The sequence below is a fragment of the Myotis nattereri genome (genome assembly GCF_964212035.1).
Source record: "Myotis nattereri genome assembly, chromosome: 5".
Taxonomy (NCBI): domain Eukaryota; kingdom Metazoa; phylum Chordata; class Mammalia; order Chiroptera; family Vespertilionidae; genus Myotis; species Myotis nattereri.
The window spans coordinates 103,787,315-103,806,034 of record NC_138080.1 but is presented as its reverse complement, the minus strand read 5'-3'; the positions used below and the strand labels follow the sequence as shown (position 1 = coordinate 103,806,034).

The window sequence follows — 18,720 nt, the reverse complement described above, 5'->3', positions numbered from 1 at the left end:
TGTATATTCATTCATGTGTATGAAATATATAAATAAAAGTACCAAACTGTCAATTACGACTTCTGCATGGGAAATTGGGTGTGATTTCAGTTATTGTTCTTTTTCTGTAATTTCTGACTTAAGTGGTTACACAAACATGGGTCACTTGCTTTGGGGGTTCGGGGTAAAAGGCCAGCAAGAGGCAATGTGGTAAAGACGGAGGGCACAGGGCTCCTGAAGTCGGGGGGCCTGGGTTCAAACCCCAGCGTTGCTGCTGAGCAGCTGTGCAAACCTTGACACGCGACGTCACGTTATTGGCTCGTGCTCTCAGGTGGAAATGGGACGGGTGCCACATTGCTCCCGTGGTGGCTGTGAGCACCCACGGAGGGACCATGTCACCGTGTGAATCATTTCCCACGGAGCCTGGAGGCGCTCGGTAACCATGGAGATGGTGGCATAGCCAGGGCACGTTCCATAGGTGTGATCCCCCGGGTTTGCGATGCTCACTGTTCCCTCCCAGCAGCCCGCAGGCAGGGAGGGGTGGCAGGTGGGGTGGCAGCGAAGGCCAGCGGGGCGGGACACGCAGTGCGGACACCGACTGGACAGCCAGACCCTGCCATCTGAAGCGGACGGTCAGAGGGGCCTCGAGTCACATGACAAGTTCACGGCTGTTCTGGGTCAGCACCTGTCCCCCCTCCTGTTCCACGCTTGCCTGCTGCTGGGGTGTCCTTCCTTAGAAGCATTTTGGGGGGATGCTCACCTGTGTGTTCCTGTCACACCTGGGTCCTGGTTCTTTCCCCGGAGCCCCGCGGCTGGGACACTGCCTCTCCTGCCCTCCCTGCCCTCGCCACAGGGGCAGGGCTTCAGGCCCCGGCGCCCCAAGCACCCCCAGACACCCCCATTCCCGAGTCCCTGTCACTGCACAGCCCTTGGGGTGGGGGACAGTGCGGCCTGTCCTGACCCCAGTGAAGCTTGGGGAGCTGCAGGCCCTGGAGCCCCATGAGTAGCCCCAGGACCTCTGGGAAAAAGCAACTGTCTCTCTAAACAGGGGTCCTTTTGTGGAATTTTCTTGGGTTTTGAAATCTTCCAGAAGTGGAAATCTTAGTCTGAGACGATGGGCCCTGATCAACGTCAGGGAAGAAAACACAAAACGTTGGGCCAAGGGTCCTGAGCCAGCCTAGGGTGTGCTGGGGCCACGGCTACAGTCCAGGTGAAAAGGATCATATATTCTGAACCTCAAATTGGGACATTTGTGACAGGCACTAGAATGTCAAAACGTGGGCTCTGGGGTGGGCAAAGCTGAGCCCCAACCCCCGCTTTGCTCTTTGGCAGCCGTGTTTCTTATCTCAAAAGGCCTCCGTTGGCTCATCTATTAAATGGAGCTGCAAACGGAACCTGTCTCATGGATTTTGCGGGGAAAAGTGATGTGAGGTGGGAAGTGCAGAGCCCAGGACCTGGCAGCAGCTGATGGTGAGGATGAGGAGGAGGATGCTGGGTGCCAGGGGACAGGGACTGACAGGGAGGTGGCTCAGGGCAGGGGTCTGTCCTCCTCCAGCCAGCATTCTGCCATTTGCTCTGATTTTGGGCAATTCCCTCCATGTGGGGCGATGCCTGGGGAAAGGGGAGGCCTGCCACTCTCTGGGTGCCCAGCAGTCAGCCCGGTGCACTGCCGGGTCCTGGAGCCCATGCTGGGGTGAATGCCCCGGCCCCCACCTAGAGACTGTGGCCAGCCAGGGCCACTACCGCTGGCCTTGACTTTCAGGGGTGCAGGATTGTGTGGGGAAGCAGGCAGGGGGAGCACGAAGAACCAGAGACAGAGGAGGCAGGTGGCGTCTGCACCAGCTACTGCTGCCCCACCCACCAGGCACGCAGGGAGCAGACAGCGCGGCTCTGAGCCAGAGCTGCCGATTCTCAATGCCGACTCGACTCCTGAATATGGCACTGGAGTGCCTCAGAGAACAGCCAGTTGTCTGGACCTCAGATTCCTCATCTGTAAAATGGGGAAGCCCAGCTCCCTCCCAAAGTTGCTTTGAGGACTAAGTACCAGGCACTAGCAGGTGCTCCGTGAATGTGGGCTCCCGTGAGGGAACTCGGGAGCCGAGGGTGAGGGGAGGCCTCCCCTGCCTTCCCCATGTTCCCCTTTAACAGGGGTGTGGCTTCTGGGGTTCTTCTCCTTTCTACACAGAAAACACCAGTACCTTCTGAGTTCCAGGGTTCCCGGAGCTGGCAGGGTGGAGATGGGCTGGGGTGGGGAGTCAGGGAACTGGGGCTGAGCTGGCTTCTAGCTTACCCTCCCTGTGCCACCATTTCCTTATCTGTAAAATAAGGATAAGAAATCACAGGTTTTCTACCTACTGCCTACAGGTATGTCTCTGTGAGCACAGCTGGCCTCCCGTCCTGCCCGGACAATGGTCAGGAGGGCATGGGCCTCCGGGAAGCCTGGCCCAGCTGTCAGGCAGGCTGCAGCCCATATTGGTGCCATCTCCCCTGCTTACAGCCTCTGGTGGAGTTGGCAGCTGGAGAAACACAGGCCAATAGCGCCCTCTGGCGGCCATCTCTTTAAGAGCAGGGAGCAGAGTGCAGAGACTGGGTGGCTTTCAGGGCCGGCCCAGGGGGTCGGATCCCCTATAAGGGGCAGGTTCCCAGGAGGACCTGCAGCGTCAGGAGGAAATGCACCCCTGGAGGGAAAGACTTTAGCTCCGCTGGGTTGGCAACCAGGCAAAAGGTCTTAGAAGGCAGCCAAGGGGAGCGGCGGGACTGGTCTGGATTCCATCGCGACTCCTCCAGTTACATTTTCTGAGTGCCTCAAGGTTGCTTAACCCTGAGCCTCCGTTTGCTTATCTGTAAAACGAGGATACAACCAGGGTCACCTCCTTCAAAGGGCTGTTGCAAAGACCGAAGGAGGCGATGTAGGAAATGCCCCGGAAGTGAGGCTTGGCAGTAGTTCATTCCTCTGTTTATTAAGCAAACGAATGACTGCCTTCGCGGTAGCAGCTCGAGGTGTGCAGGGCCCTGGACGAGTCAGTGTTCAGGCTCACACCTCGTGATTTTGCCATCTTTGTGCTATGCCCATAGTCTGACTTACTCATATATTTTTAATTGGCACTCACTTCTGCACAGCTGCCCGCCCCCCCCCCCCCCCCCAAAAAAAAAAGCATGGGCATTCAGTCACTGCCCGAGGGTCTGTTTCCCTGGAAACCAGAAGCAGAAGGCATCCAGGGTTCAGAAGGCACAGCAAATGGGTTAGGATGCCTAGAGGGAGAGAGCAGCCTGGGTTTCCATGCTAGGAGGGCCCTTTGTTTCTCTAAGTTTCTCTCCTCCTTAAGCCTGAAGGTCTGGAAGGAAGGAAGAAAGCGTCCAGGCTATACTAGAGATGAGGCTAGGAGAGGAAGCTTGGTTCCCTAAATCACACTAAAGTGTGAGTGACTGATATGAGCTCTGTCTCAGAGTCAGAGGAAGGGCAAGCAAAAGGCAAGGGGACTCTGGGTGCCCGCAAGGGGCGAGCACCTGGAAGACACCCAGGCTTAGAGGCAGGCAGGTTTGAGTCCGGATCGGGCCCTGCTGATCACAGCTGTGTGGCCTTGGGTGCGTTTCAATGCTCTGGGACGAGAGGACTGGAGGAAGCAGTCTCTAAGGGTCCCTGAAACTCTACATCAGGACCGAAGAAGATACACCAGGTAGATCGTTCCTCTCACCCCAGCCCACCTGCCCCATTGCCCTCCCTGGGAGCTCTGACGGCAAACAGCACCCTTCCTCCTTCCTCGTAATCGCTAGCTGGCTGTGCACAGACCCTGCTCACAATAAGGGAACCTCCCCAGGGGCACAGCAGGGCCCTGCTGCACACACAGCCCCCCGCCCCCTTTTTCCAGAGCTCTGTCGTTGGCATGGCTGGGGAGACTCTCAAACGGGCATGGAATATGCAGTCTGACCTTGAGCCGCGGGCAAAGTGGAAAGTGAGTGTGTGGATTCAGGTCGTGCGGCTGGAAGTGGACAGAGCTGGCCCCCTCCCAGCCAGGCGACAAGGGACCGTCACCAACTCCCCAAGCCTGGGGTCCCCATGCGTGTGGCTGGGACCCTCCTGGGTTGGCTTGAGGATGGAAGGGAGGGAAGCAGGAGTGAGGGCAGCTATGTTAGTGCTGCTGGCACAGCTGTTACTGCCACGTGACTGAATGCCCAGGACCCTCAATACAGACTTCACACAGAACTCACAGATACTAATAATTTTTAGGAAAAAAACAACACTCACAAATATTATTGCCACACACTGTTGAGTGAGGAGAGGAGCGTTAGGGAACTTTTAGAGGTTAAAGTAGACTTTCCCAGGACATCTCCAAATCTGGGGGTTTTCCCCGGGCTGGGGGAGGGGTGGGTGCCACCCAGCGGCTCAGCTGCTTGAGGACACTCCTCTGCCCATACCCACTTTCCTTGTCCCTTTGACAAGTGAATCCAGCAGATTCCCAGCCTCTGGGAGCTACCGCCTCACCTTAGGGAACCTGCTGCAGCCCAAACCCCAACCACCACCACCAGAGGCCTCGGCCTGGTGAGGGGACGGGAGGCTGGACCAGCGCCAGGTCTGGGGCTGGGGGAGGGGACGGGGAGGTGAGGCCACGGGGAAGAGCCTGGGAGAACAGAGGCTACAGGGACTCAGCGGTCCTGTGCACAGCGGTGTCCAAGGGACAGCGGGGGAGGGGAGAAAAGTCAACTTCCATCTGGCTGCCCACTTACCGAGCCTGCGATCTAGGTCACTCTGCCTCTGGCCTCGGTTTCTTCATGTGGGTAACAGACCCCCTCCCAAGGCTGCTGTCAGGATGTAGGAAGTTAACTCTTGCCGTGTCCATACCCTGAGCTGGGCAGTCCGGGCGGAATGAACCTGAGCTGTAGTCAGGATGCTCTCCCCACTCATCACCCTCATGATGCTCCCCCCTCACCATCATCATCATAATGCTCCCCCCTCACCATCATCATCATGATGCTCCCCCCTCACCATCATCATCATGATGCTCCCCCCTCACCATCATCATCATAATGCTCCCCCCTCACCATCATCATCATGATGCTCCCCCCTCACCATCATCATCATAATGCTCCCCCCTCACCATCATCATCATGATGCTCCCCCCTCACCATCATCATCATGATGCTCCCCCCTCACCATCATCATCATAATGCTCCCCCCTCACCATCATCATCATGATGCTCCCCCCTCACCATCACCCTCATGATGCTCCCCCCTCACCATCGTCATGATGCTCCCCCCTCACCATCATCATAATGCTCCCCCCTCACCATCATCATGATGCTCCCCCCTCACCATCGTCATGATGCTCCCCCCTCACCACCGTCATGATGCTCCCCCCTCACCACCATCATGATGCTCCCCCCTCACCATCATCAGTATGCTCCCCCCTCACCATCGTCATGATGCTCCCCCCTCACCATCATCATGATGCTCCCCCCTCACCACCGTCATGATGCTCCCCCCTCACCACCGTCATGATGCTCCCCCCTCATCATCATCATGATGCTCTCCCCTCACCCCGTCATGATGCTCCCTCCTCACCATCCCCAGGGACTAGGGCTCTCAGAAGGGAGCATCCACCCCAGGTCTCTCGATGGCTGGAGCTCTGAACCCCACGTTGCCATGCACCCAAGATCCACCCGGTGTCAGTTTTCTTCCCACGTGAGCCCCCCCCCCCCCCCCCTTGCAGGCCCCGGCAGGCACGGAGGTGGCCTCCCCGTCCCCTCTTCCTTCCCTGGAGGAGCCCCGCACCTCCCTGGGGCCTCACCTCGGGGTCCCTGCAAGAAAAGCCACCACCTCTGGTCTGGTGATGGGCCCAAAGGCGGGGCCCTCCGTCCAGAGGACCTCAGCCCCCTTTCCCTAAAGCTCATGCATTTGGTTGGATGGTGTTGCCATCTTTGTCCAGAAGGGAGAAAGGCACGTGAAACTCTCCACGGTGCAGACCCCACGAGGAAGATTCTGGAAGACTATTCTGGTGTCCCTGTACCCAGCATTCAGCGCCTCAGGTCCGGAGGCATGGAGAAGATGCCCGGGTGGCGGGAACGAGGTGGGCAACTTTGCCTCTAGGACGGGCTGGGGCCAGGAGCCTTCACATGGCGGCGGGCCCTGGCCTTCCCGCCTTCCCCGGCCTCCGGGAGCCACCGGCCGTGATGGGCTCAGGGATTCAGCCGGATTCAGAAGTACGCAACGGAACCACTTTTATTGCCAGAAAGAAATAGCAACACTTTGGAGACGATCAGCTAGAAAAAAGACTGGGTGTTGTCATTAAAAAATGTCAAGTACAAAACTGTTAACCAAAAATAAAATAAAAGCGTATTTAAAAGGCTTTTCTATGAAGGATGCAGGCTTAGAAATGAGCCAGGACCACGGCTCCTGCACCCACGAGGCTGGCTGTGGAAAGATGTGCCCGGGATGCTGGAGGGCGGAACGGAGAGGCGGCCGGACCCGTGGTGTCCTCAGCCCCCTCCCCACCCCCCGCCGGCGTCTGTCACCAGAAGCTCTGGGCCGGGTCAGCCGCCCTCTCTGTCTGAGTGAAGGCCCATCAGAGGTCTCCCTGCTCCCGAGGCATCCATGTCCCGAGCTCGCTTCTTCTGGAAGCTCCTCTCCGGCCCCGAGCTCAGCCCCGGGCGGGCGGGCACGTCTCACAGGTCAGGGGGCAGGTCGTGGGTCTGCTTGCCGTCCTCGGAGGACTTGCTGGCCAGCTGTGTGGGAGAAGGAACAGCACCCCCAAGATGGGATCTCACGGGCACCCGATCCTGAGGGCCCCTAAGCAGACCCCTGCCAGAGCCCAGTGAGCGTGGCCCCGGCCCTGAGTGTGGCCACACAGCGGTGAGAGCACAGGCTTGGCTGCGTCATGGACAGAGAGCTGGTGGGAGCTGTGACGCCCAGGGAGAGGGAAGGGGGTCGGCAGGGGCCTGCTCGCTGCACGCAGTGAACTGACGCTGTTACAGAAGCAGAGCCCCCCTTTAAAGTGCCAGTGGCTCCTTCTGTACCCCGAGCGAAGGCCGCTGAGGAACGGCAGCAGATGCCCTTGAATAGTTGGGGCTCGGAAGCTAAATTCTAATTACTGGGATTTTGTAATGTAAGTTGAATAGGAAACTTCCCCGGACTCTTCCAAAGCCAGCTGCCTGATGTGGCCTGACGGGCACGCCCAGGGGCAGTCTGGGCGAAGGACAGTGTGCACACCCCTGGGCACAACCCGCAGCCCCGCTGGGGTCAGTGCTGCTCAGAGGAGTGACCAGGGCCCTTGGAGCCTGACCCTGCCTCCCGGTGACCACACATGCGCGTGCACACACACATACACACATGCACACACTCACTCACTCTCACACACACACACACACACACACACTCACACACACACGCACACATACACACACTCACACACACACACATACACACTCACACACACACACACGCACACATACACACACTCACACACACACACATACACACTCACACACACACACGCACACATACACACACTCACACACACACACATACACACTCACACACACACACATACACACTCACTCTCACACACACACGCACACACACACACACACTCTCACACACACACACACTCTCACACTCACTCTCACAACACACACTCACGCACACACACATACACACACTCTCACACACACACTCACATACACTCACACACATGCACGCATACACACACTCACACACACACACACACACACACACACATACACTCACACACGCACATGCACACACCATTTCTCCTCTCTGTTGCCTCTTCCCTCTCCACCTCCCGCCCGCACCCCGGCTTCCACCGTCTGGGTCCGCACCATCGTCTTGAAGAACTGGTTCACTTTCTTCCGTTTGAGTGTCTTTTTGTCGTGCTTGTCGCCTTCCGAGAAAGGGAGGAAGGTCTGGCTGAGGCGGGGGGACCGGCTGCCATCCTCTGTCCCGGGCACAGCGGCCACTGAGAGCGTGAAGGCTGGAGGGAGAGGGAGAGCAGGTGGGAGAGAGGGTGAGTGGCAGGTGGGGGGCGCAGCCCAGGGGCAAGTGGGTGACGGGTGGCAGGTTGGGGGCAGGCAGGGCACAGAATCCGAGAAGGACGGGTCCCAGCCGGGCAGGGGCGGCGGCCGTGTCCTCTGGGTGAGGCTGCCCAGCCCCTGGGCAGTGAAGGGCCTGCCTCCGGGCCCACGAACCCTCCTCCCAGGGCCTCTGGGCTGGCCGCGGGGGGCTCGGGCGGGGAGGGCCCCGACTTCCTCCGGGGACATGCCCTTCCCCTTCTAACACCCGGAGCCTCGCTTTCTCCTTTCCCGGAGGCAGGGCCAGTGGGGACAGCCGGTGTGACACCTGCTCAGAGTCACGCAGACCAGAGCAATCAGCTACCTTCTGACCCTCGGCTTTGACATCAGCCAAATGGGGGTGAGAGCACAGCCTCCCAGAGTGCTGTGCGGCCCAGGGCTGGTGCCCAGGCAGACCCCTCCCTGTAGGGCTCTCCTGCGGGTCAGTGGGCAGTGTTGGGGCGGCCCCAGGGCACAGGCCTGAGTGTGAACCCGGCCTCCACATGACTAGCCCGTGACAGGCAGGGGCGTGGAGTTCTCAGTGCCTCCGTTTCCTCATCCACATGGTGGGGCTATTGGCACCAGACACTCCTCAGGTGGGCACGGAGGCGGAAATGAAATAGTGGGAGAAGCAGTGAGCACAGCGCCGGGCACCGGTTGGCACTGGGGAACAGCAGGCGTCTTGGCCGAGGCCCCCCTGCCCTGCCGTGTCTGGGGGCAGCACCGGCCTGTCCTGCTCCTCTCTGCCCTAGCCCCTGGCACAGGCAGCCTGGCACAGAGTGGCAGACGCTAGAGACTGCTGCGTGCCAGAGGGCGTGCTCTTGGGCGTGCCACGTGACCAGCTAGGGCCTCAGGGTCCCCTCTATGAACAAAAGGGTCGTCTGGGTGCTGCTAACCTCGCCGGACAGTGAATGGGTGCGGGGGAGGCACGCAGCATCCGCGCATCAAACACTCGTCACCTGCAAGAGGCGGGGGTAAGTTCCAGGTCCCCACAGACAACACGGGGCTCAGGGACCCGCCGCTGGCGCCTGGGGAGGCCCGGCTCGCTGAGAAAGCAGGGCCACCGGGTGCGACGAACGGTTTCCCAGGGAACCCTGAGCCCGGTGACCGCCGGCCTCCGCCCCGGCGCCTGGTGAAGCTTGCGGGGTGGGGAGCAGCTCAGAGGACGGGGCGCAGGGCCCGCTTTGCTGTCTAGACACACCCATCCTCCACCCCCAGGCCGGTGGCCCGGACCCTCTCCACACGCCCGCGCTGGTGGTGGCAGGGTGCATACCTGGGATGATGGGCATGGACTGGCTGGCAAAACTCATCTGAGAGAGGACGGAGGCCCTGGGGGGGACGGCCGCATGCTCCGAGAGGTTGGTGTCACTCATGAACTCGTGCTTCCTGGAGAGCTGAACACACACACACACGCACACACACCACAGAGATTCAGCATGAGGCAGCTCCGGGCTGGAAAGTTAGTTACGAGGGCTCGGCCAGGCTTCCGTGGCCCTACTCCAGGTTCATTTATTCTGTTTGCATCATCCCATGCCCGCGTGTGCTACATACGCACAGGCTGCACACTATCCAGCTCCCGGGCGGGGGTGGGGGTGGCGTGTGGCATTCATTTAGACCAGTGGCCCTCACCCTTCCTAATGCCGCGACCCTTTAATACAGCTCCTCATGTTGTGGTGACCCCCAACCATAAAATTATTTTCGTTGCTACTTCATAACTGTAATGTTGCTACTGTTATGAATCGTAATGTCAATATCTGATATGCAGGATGTCTTTTCATTGTTACAAATTGAACATAATTAAAGCATAGTGATTAATCACAAAAACAATATGTAATTATCTATGTGTTTTCCAATGGTCTTAGGTGACCCCTGTGAAAGGGTCTTTTGACCCCCAAAGGGGTCGCGACCCACAGGTTGAGAACCGCTGATTTAGACTACCATGTGAATGACTCCCCCTGGAACTGTGAAACACAGGAATCTTATTGCCACCTCCGCAGGCAGGAGCCACCTCTGGCTGGGCTCCCACTGCCCTGGAGGAACCCAGCGGGGTCAGTGCTTAGAGCAGCCCGGGGCCAGGGGCCAGAGGGCAGGAGAGGTAGAAACACCTGGCCCAGTAGAGGAGGGCCACCCTCCCTTCAGTGGGTGAAGCAGGCGCTTCTCCCGGCCTCACAGAGCCGCTTGTGATGGCAGAAAAGACACCCAGGCCGGAGCCCGGCGGCCTGGGTTCAAATCCCGGCTCCGCTGTGTCCAGGCTGCATGGCGCCGGCCAGCGCTTCACCTCCCTGTCCTCAGATGCTGCCTGCGTAACACCCACCTCACGGCAAAAGTGAGGCTTGTGTGGGGCTGTGTCTGGGAGCCCCGGGGACAGTGCCGGCGCACAGTAGGTTTGCTATGGGTGGTGCTGAGGCAGCCTGCCTCGATGCTCACCCTCTTGAGGTCCGACTCGGCTGCTGCCTTCTCGTCGGCAAACACCACGCTGCTCCGCTTGGCCCGCTTCTTGGACCTGCGCAGCTTGACCTCGGGCAGTGTGCTTCCCGGTGGGGAGATGGGCTCCACCGGCTCCGCTTTCTGTGCCCTGGGGGGTGGCAGTTCCAGGTCGAAGCTGAAGGGCGAGAGGGACAGCGTGGCCACTGCCGTTAGCGCCCCCGCGGGGCCGCCTCTCAGGGACCCAGGCTGACTGGGCTGTCGCCACAGGCCGGGAGGGAGACAGCTGACCTGGCAGAGCTTGGGGAGCCACTTGCCTAAGTGGCAAACTTTCAAAATACAAAGCGAGTCTGGTGGTGAGAAGAGGAAATCAATGGGAGATAGGGGTCTGGATTCAAATTCAGGCACTGCCACGTTTTAGCTGAAGGACTTTGGGCAAATCACTCAGACTCTCTGAGCCATTATTTCCTTTTCAGGAAACAGGGTGTTGGTGGTAACCTTGTGAGAGACGGCGATGAGGTCTGAGGACCCCTCAGCACACCCTTGGCCTGTGGAGAGCGCCGGGTTCACAGTGTCTGTCATCAGAGTCACTGAGTAAGGCCTGGTGAGCCTAAGGCCAGGACGGTGGAGGGGAGGGGCCTGGCAGAGGTATGGGGAGTGCAGGGGGGGCCTCCGTGGTGGGGAGTTGGGAGACAATTCCGGACCCAGGCGGGCTCTGCGGGTCGCTCTGTGGGTTGTGGGCAGGCGGGTCCTGCAGGACCTTCAGGAACAGCCCCCTTGCCTCTCGGGAGTCTAATGCCCCTTTGATGGCGGCCGTAGGATGGCAGCCTCACAGGGTGGGGAAGGCTTTCGGAGGGAAGAGCAGGAAGGTGGAGGAAGGGCGGCGCTGGGGCAGGAGCGTGGTGGGGCCTGGGCTGGGGTCCAGGGGGGCCCAGAGTGCCCTCTGGGGCGGGGACTGACCTCTCGGAGGTGGTCTTGCTGGGGGTGCTGCAGTCAGAGTTCATGGACGCCATGGAGATGATGGACATCTGCCGGTAGGAGCGCAGCATGGACCGGGGGCGGCCCACTCGCCTGTCCTCAAAGTCAGGCTGCGGGGGAGAACGGACGGTTAAAGCCTGGCCCACAGGTCGCTGGGAGCTGGGGTACCTGCCCCCCCACTGCCCAGCCTCCAGCTGGGCCGGGAGCTGGGGAGTAGAGCGGGGCGGAACAGCTCCCTGGCTGGTGGGGCCGAGGGGCTGGCTGGATAAGGAATTGGCCAGGGCTCAGGGGAGGTGATCCTAAGTCCTTGCAATTTCCCCAGTGACAGGAGTGACTTTGTTATATATGGTGGCCCTTCATGCTAACGAGAAGATTCTGGAAGGGGCGGGCCAGGCCAGAAAAACCAAGCATGTGATGACAGGGCTGGAGCCATGTAAGCCCAGCTCAGAGTCCCGGAGGGATCGGGGCTGGAGACGGAGTCCCATCCTGTGACCAATGACTCACCCAGTCACATCCGTGTAACGAAAGGGCAAGAAAACTCAGACCACTTGGGCTCCGGTGAGCTTTCCTGGAGGCCGCCCGCACCCAGGGGCCGGCAGCGTCGGCAGTGTGCTTGGGACCTCCCCAGACCTCACCCTATGGCTGGTCCGGATGTGGGAGGGGAGTCTTGTGGACGTCACCCTTGACCTGAGGAAGCGGACCTGCTCTGACAGCATCAGCACCGGCCTGACTCATGGAGCCACTATGGCACCCGAAGACAGGAGACCCGGGTCCCCTCGCGCCCCTCCGGTCACTCACTGCCCCTCGGGGCCTCAGCTTTCCCATCCGGGTGGACGTTTGATGACCCCACTTTCTGGGGAAGAGGATGAAGGTGCTCCTGTGAGTCCCAGGCCAACGGCCTCTTTAGTCCATGGAGCTTGTGAGTGGCCGGAAGCACTGGCTTTGGAGGCCAGCGGAGCCAGGCGTGAATTCTGACCTGCACTCACGCGCTAGGCAGCCTCTGGCAAGTCACTACCACCCCTGACCCTCCAGAAGGGAACGGGGTTAAGTCACTCCCGCCTCACAGACACGCAGTGAGGACTGCGTGACCTAGCACATGTCCCATGCTTAGATCAGACAAGGCACAGAGTAGGTGCTTCATCCGTGTAGCTTTTATGACTAGCACAGCCCCTTCAGTTCCCAGTTTGTAAGTGGTGTTTGTCTGGGGGTGACTTCTGAGGGGTCAAGTTCACAGGGAGGTTCCCCTGAATCCTCAGCTCAGGCATCGGGGCCCTCGAGTCCTTCTCCTCAGGTCCCATCATCCTCCCCATCCCCACCTCTCCCCTCCCCCCCAGACACCCCCGTACCATCTCTCGGACACCATACTCCTTCTCCACCTTCACTTTCAGGTTCTTGAAACACTCCTCCATCCGGTCGTGGAAGGGCCGCAGGTTCTCGGACACCCGCTTCTCGTGGATCTTAATCCCAGCTCCCAGGAAGGGGATCTGGAGAGGAGTGGTGGCCAGTGAGCTGGGTGCCGGAGGCCTCGCCCCGCTGAGAATATGTCCCGGGTGTGCTGGTCCCCGAGACCTTCTCACAGGGTCAGGGGCCCTGGGAAACAGAAAGCTGCAGCCTTGGGGTTTGCTCTGGACTCTGGATGGGGAGGGAGAGCGGCAGCGGCCGTGCCCAACAGGAGGGCTGGAGCACCCCCCCCCCCCCCGGGATGTTTGGAAAGTCTCTGCCGAGTGGCATCTGGGCGGGGGAGTGTGGGACCAGAGGAGAGGCCACCGTTGCTTTGACTCAACGCCTCGTCCAGGAAGTTCTGGGCGATGCCCATAGACAGGGGACTTAAAGAAGGGATGGAGGAGACGAGGGCGGAGATGGCGGATGTGGGGTGTGAGGGAGTTAAGTTCCGACTGACCAACAAGGGAGGACGCTAGGTCCTGTCCGAGGGGCAGAGGCAAAGGCAGCAGCCGGGCCACCGGGCCACTGTGAGCAGGGAGAGCCGGGAGTGTCCTGGCCTCGGGGCAGCAGAGCGAGGGTGTGAAAAGGCAGGATACAGGTTAATTTGGAGAGAAAAGGACACGTTTCCATGACTGGTGACGTAAAGACATTTCTGCCTCTCTCTCTCTCTCTCTCTCTCTCTCTCTCTCTCTCTCTCTCTCTCCTCTCTCTCGGACATCTCCCCGAAACAGTGAGGCAAAGGGGAAACGAGACCTCAGTGAAGGTAGAGACCTGCCAACCTGCCCCAGCGTGCCAGGGGAAGGATGGAGGACGGTCGCCGACCTGGAGCAGGGAGGGAGCTGTGGCCAGAAGGAGCCATCTGCCCTTGGGAACCCAGGAGGGGCTCAGGGATTGGAGGCACCTGGGACCCAGAAAAGCGAAGGGGCCGAGAGGCCGAGCACAGAGGTGGCAGCGGGAGAGGCTGAGACAGGAGCAGCGAGAGCTGACAGTCTCTAATTATCTCTAATTAGGAGGTAGAGGCCGGATTGGTCCAGCTGTGTTTCTGTGGCCCCGCACACAGGAGGGACTCAATGATATAAGCGAAGAGTGACGGGAATGAATGGGCCAGGAGGAACTCATTTGCTGTGTGTGATAATGCAAAAGGGCTGCCTTCCCCCTGAGGGTAGGTGCCATGGTCAGGGTGCCTGGACTCTGGGTGGGAGGTACACTGCCCAGGGCAACCCCCTTTTCCTGGCTGACTGGGTCTCTGTAACATAGTGACCAGGTGCGTGGGGACCAGGTAGGGAGGGGGTGGCCACTAGGGGGCGCTGGCTGAAAGGGGCCTAGCTAACAGCTTTGCTTTTCTTTTCTCCCCCGCCCCCGCGCCCCTCCCAGCTAAGGGCTTTTAGAAGCCATCTACTATATGCTTTCAAAGTCTCCTTTGTAGTGCCTCTCCATTAGCTAACATTTCCTTCTGTGCTGTGAGTCTGAGCTCCAGGCTTTGGGTGGTGGACACAGCACTGAGAATCCATTACCAGGTGATAAATGGTGCCCGGTGGAGAGACCCCGGGCAGGGGTATGGATTGAGGATGACCCCAACAACCAAACAGATTTGTGTGACATGTTAGCCCACTCTGGGGCACCCAGAATCATCAGAGGAAGGAAACCAAATCAAAGCCTGGCCTTCCTGCTTCCCACGTTGCGTGCGGTGGGGGCGGGGAGGAGAGAGGGGGAATATGGTTGTGAGTGAAAAAGGCATGAGACCTGGGAAGGAAGGCTGGGGCCTGGGGGCGTTGGGTTTCACAGGTGGCACAGGTAAGGATGGAGAGAAAATTCCAGACACACAAATGCATTCCGGGGAGCACGTCTGCGCAGCGCCTGGGTTCGCCCCTTTCCAAGCCTCACTTTGCATACGGCAGAGAGAGGCAGAGAAGGACCTGAATTAGGAATCATTATTTTAAGAAAAGAGGCTGCACCCAGTGCTCCACGCTCCTGATTTCCCTAGAGTAGCAAACACTCCCCTCCCCACCACAATAGCTCCTTTTGTTTGCCTGGCGATGGGTTAGGAAGAAGGGAGGTCTGGCAGCTGCAGCCGCTGCCCCTGCCCCTGGGCTTGCTGTCCTCCAGCTCCTGCCCTCAGAGCACAGCCCCCTCAACAGTGTGCCTGCCTGGTGGTGGGTGGGTGGCCCCTGAGAGCAGAGGTGTTGTGGGGTGGGGCGGCGGGGTGCGGGGGGGGGGTGGGGGGGTGGGGTGCTGCATCAGGCCTGGAGGAGCCTGGTCCTTTAAAGTGTGTGTTGGGGGAGTGTCTGGTGGATTGTTCCTTCTCTGGGAGGGTGGGGGGCGGGGAGAGAGAAGAGAGAAAACCCAGGAGAGAAAGGAGGGGAGCAGGTGGAGAGGAGAAGAGAAAGGAGTAAGATGGGGGGTGGAGAGGAGTAAGATGGGGTGCAGAGGAGTACGATGGGGTGCAGAGAGAGGAGTATGATGGGATGCAGAGGAGGTAAAAGATGGAGTGGGGAGGGACAGAAGCACAGAACCTCTGAGGGAGAGAGAGAGAGAGAGAGAGAGAGAGAGAGAGAGAGAGAGAGAGAGAACAGAAAGAGAGTCAGAGGAGGCAGAGTGTGGGGGCCGGTAGAGGTGCCAGGCGGGAGGGACGTAGGGGCGGAGAGGGGACCGCAGGGCAGGCGGGCAGTGGGAGGCTGGGCTCTGGAGGGTAAGCAGCTTGTGCAGAATGAAGGCCCTCTGACCAAAAACCAAGCAAAGGCCTCAGTTATTCCCCAAACCTGATGTCCATCTGAGCTTTATCCGCAACAGACTGGGTCAGCCTCAGGAGGGGTGTGGGGCGGAGCCTCTTTTATCTGGTTGCCATGTGCCGGCTGTGGGGGAAGGTGGTGGTGGGTGTGGGGGGCCTGGCTTTTATTGCAGTCCCGCTGGGAGAAGCTGCCCTGACTTCAAGAGCCCATAAAGCAGTCTTAGCGACAGGCAGCACGACGTCCTCTCCCAGTCCCAGTGCAGCACCCCAGGGGTGCGGTGGCCCAAATCCAGGCTCCGAGTGGGCCTGCTCGGGTGAGATAGAGCGTCAGAAGAAGGGCCGAAAGCCAGAGGACAGGAGGACAGGTGCAGCCAGGCCGGGCAGCGGCTGGCTGAGGCCTGTACGGGAGGGGCTGGGAGGGCAGAGGCAGGGCGGCTCCCGTCAGCTCTGCTTTACCTGCCACGCGATCAGGTCCTTGAGGCGGCTCAGCTTTTCCTGGTCCTCGGGGTGGTCCCTGGTGTAGTCCTCTGTGAAGAAGGCCTGGGGGGACAGATGGGAGTTTGGGGGGCTCTGTTCATTTGGTGTGGGTCCCTGACCCATGTCCCCGGCACCAAGAGAGGATTCCACTGGAGAGGGCCAGCAGCGAGGCCACAGCATTGATGGGGCAGAGACTATAGTGACCGACACTATTTTCCCTTCTTGGAGGCTCAGGTCAGCACCCGCTGGGAATGGGCCACAGACCCCAGGAGAGTGGTTCTCAAAGTGGGGTCCCTGGATCAGCAGCAGCAAATCACCCATCACCTGGGAACTTGTCAGAGATGCCAATTATTGGGCCCCACCCAGACGTACTGCATCAGAACCTGTGGGGGCGGGGGGGGGGGGGGGGGGGCGGGCAGGCACCCAGGTTAGTTACAAAGCTCTGCAAGGATCTGACTCACGTTTACGTTCGAGAGCAGCTCACCTCACCACCTCCCTCCTGGTGTGTGAACCTGGCACCCCCAGCTCTCTCCGGGCTCATGTCCTCCAGGTGTGCACACCCGTGGGCACACACAGCAGCCCTCCAGGCTGAGTGAAGGCATGCCAGTGGGGACGCTATGGGGGACTGAGGGTGGCTGGAAGGACTGTCGGGTTAGCAATTGGAACTGCTCTGAATGGAATGACTGTGTTGCATTCTTAGTCTCACACCAGGGAACGGCATGGAAAGAAAGATACTAGGGAGTTAGTTCACTGTGAGGTCTACTAGGAGGAGGGGGCCACTCCCCCCAGTGTCTCCTACAGTGTAAGGTGTGACACCAGTGAGGACTTTCCATTCCATTTCATTGCCAGGAAAAGCTACGTCCCCTCCTGAGAAGTTGGTATTCTTCCCCAGTGAATACTGTGACTCATATAGCTGATGGCTTTTCCCTTTTTGCTCTGGACACCAGGAAGCTCAAAAAAAATAAAAATCGGTGGCTCCCATGTGTGAGGATTTCTGGAGGGACCTTGGGCCTGGCTATCTAAGTTGTGATTCTCCTTTTGGAATTGACTTTCCATCCTGTCTGTATTGTCACAGATTCTGGGTTTCATTTCTTTCTCTTTTAGAAGATATTTGCAGTCACGGACTTGGATTCATGGCTCCTCCACTTCAGTGGCCTGGCTTTCGGTCACCTGGTCTTCCCAGAGCCCTTCCTTGGCTGAGGCACCTGGATATGACCAGTGGGCTAAGGGGCCCTGTGAGCCCTGCCCCTTCCAGCCACAGCACAGTGCGGCACTGAGTGTGAGGAGGAGATGAGAGGGAGGCTGTGGAGCCTCTGGGAGGTGAATGGGTTCCCACCAGGCTGAGGGTTCCCTTTAGGGGCAAATGGCTAGAGTAAGATGAGCGACATGCAGCTGTGTCTGCCCCCCAGACCCCCAGCTACTGCTCTGACCCCGACGGGGGCCGGGACAGCAGAGTCCTCACCTTCTCGTACTTGGCGAACCCTCCCATGACGGCGGGGTCCACGATCCCGTTGAGCAGCATGGACAGTGGGTTAATGGGGAGGCTCTCATCACTCTGGTACTGGTTGATCATCATCAGGATCTTCTCATTGGCTGTGGACATGGTTTCAATGGCGTTCTCCAGGGGGCTGATGGTGGTCTGTTGCAAGTGAGATCAGCAGAAAGAGGAGGCCTTAGCAGGGCCTTTAAAAACAGATCTTGGCCTATGGACCAGGAGGCCAGGGTTCTATTCCTGGTCAGGGCACATGCCAGGGTTGTGGGCTTGATCCCCAGTGTGGGGCATGCAGGAGGCCGATCAATGATTCTCCCTCATCACGGATGTTTCTATCTCTCTCTCCCTCTCCCTTCCTCTCTGAAATAAATAATAAAATGAAATAAATTAAAAAACAAAAAAAGACAAAGGAAAACAAGACAAGCTCGCCGGTAGGTATTGATTTCACTGGGGGCTGGAATTCAAATGAGGCGATGCTCCCAGAGGGGTCGCGGCGGCCCTGTAATTAGTGGCTCTGGGCTGTCTGCTGTCTGGGGAGAGACAGCATCCTGTGTTGTGAGAAGGGATTCCCCTGGGGAGCTGAGGCAGACTCCAGGCCTTTGCTGGGGTTTCAGAGCCTGGATGTGCGTGAGGGAGGCCCTTCCTTCTTATTACCTGGGAGAACCACTCTGTAATCCAACCCATCTGGCATTGCTTGTGTACCTACTGTGTGTGAGCTGTCAGCAGGCAGACCAGAGCAGCGGGAGGCCTGATGCCCAGCTTGGCCCAGCGTCAGTCCTAAAACCGGTTGTTGTACGAGGGGTCTCTGTCCCCAGGTGGATTCGGTTTAGTTGGGAAGATAACACTCATTGCCTCTCCAACACCCGTTAGAAAGCGATATATACAAGACACCCGTCACATGCTAACTGTACAGTCAGGGTTCTCAAGAGCACAGAATCTGGAGGGAAAAACTGAGCGAGGGGCTGCAAACCTTTCCATAAAAGACCCAGACATCTGCAAGCCAGACATTCTCTGTCGCAACCAGTCAATTCTGTTACTGTAGGAAAAGGCAGCTCCAGGCAACAGCAAAATTAATGCGCTGGTTGTTCCAATAAAACAACTCACAAAACAGGTGGCAGGTGTGGTCTCCCACAGGCCC

General features: G+C 58.9%; 1 protein-coding gene across 2 annotated transcripts in view; it reads right to left on the bottom strand.

Moving 5' to 3' along the window:
- Window positions 1-6,178: 6,178 nt before the first annotated feature.
- The window catches only part of DOCK2 (dedicator of cytokinesis 2), a 374,023-nt gene continuing 361,481 nt past the window's right edge, over window positions 6,179-18,720 (bottom strand). The window contains exons 45-53 of one of the 2 annotated variants that reach the window (XM_081091711.1): window positions 17,553-17,729; window positions 16,070-16,153; window positions 12,789-12,926; window positions 11,425-11,552; window positions 10,468-10,642; window positions 9,314-9,434; window positions 8,937-8,999; window positions 7,813-7,964; window positions 6,179-6,699 (exon numbers count right to left, since the gene is read on the bottom strand). In XM_081091711.1, coding sequence (XP_080947837.1) covers window positions 6,640-6,699; window positions 7,813-7,964; window positions 8,937-8,999; window positions 9,314-9,434; window positions 10,468-10,642; window positions 11,425-11,552; window positions 12,789-12,926; window positions 16,070-16,153; window positions 17,553-17,729 — 1,098 coding nt within the window. In that variant the 3' untranslated portion in view covers window positions 6,179-6,639. The remainder of the gene's footprint in view (window positions 6,700-7,812; window positions 7,965-8,936; window positions 9,000-9,313; window positions 9,435-10,467; window positions 10,643-11,424; window positions 11,553-12,788; window positions 12,927-16,069; window positions 16,154-17,552; window positions 17,730-18,720) is intronic. The other variant, XM_081091712.1, reaches the window with a different exon arrangement.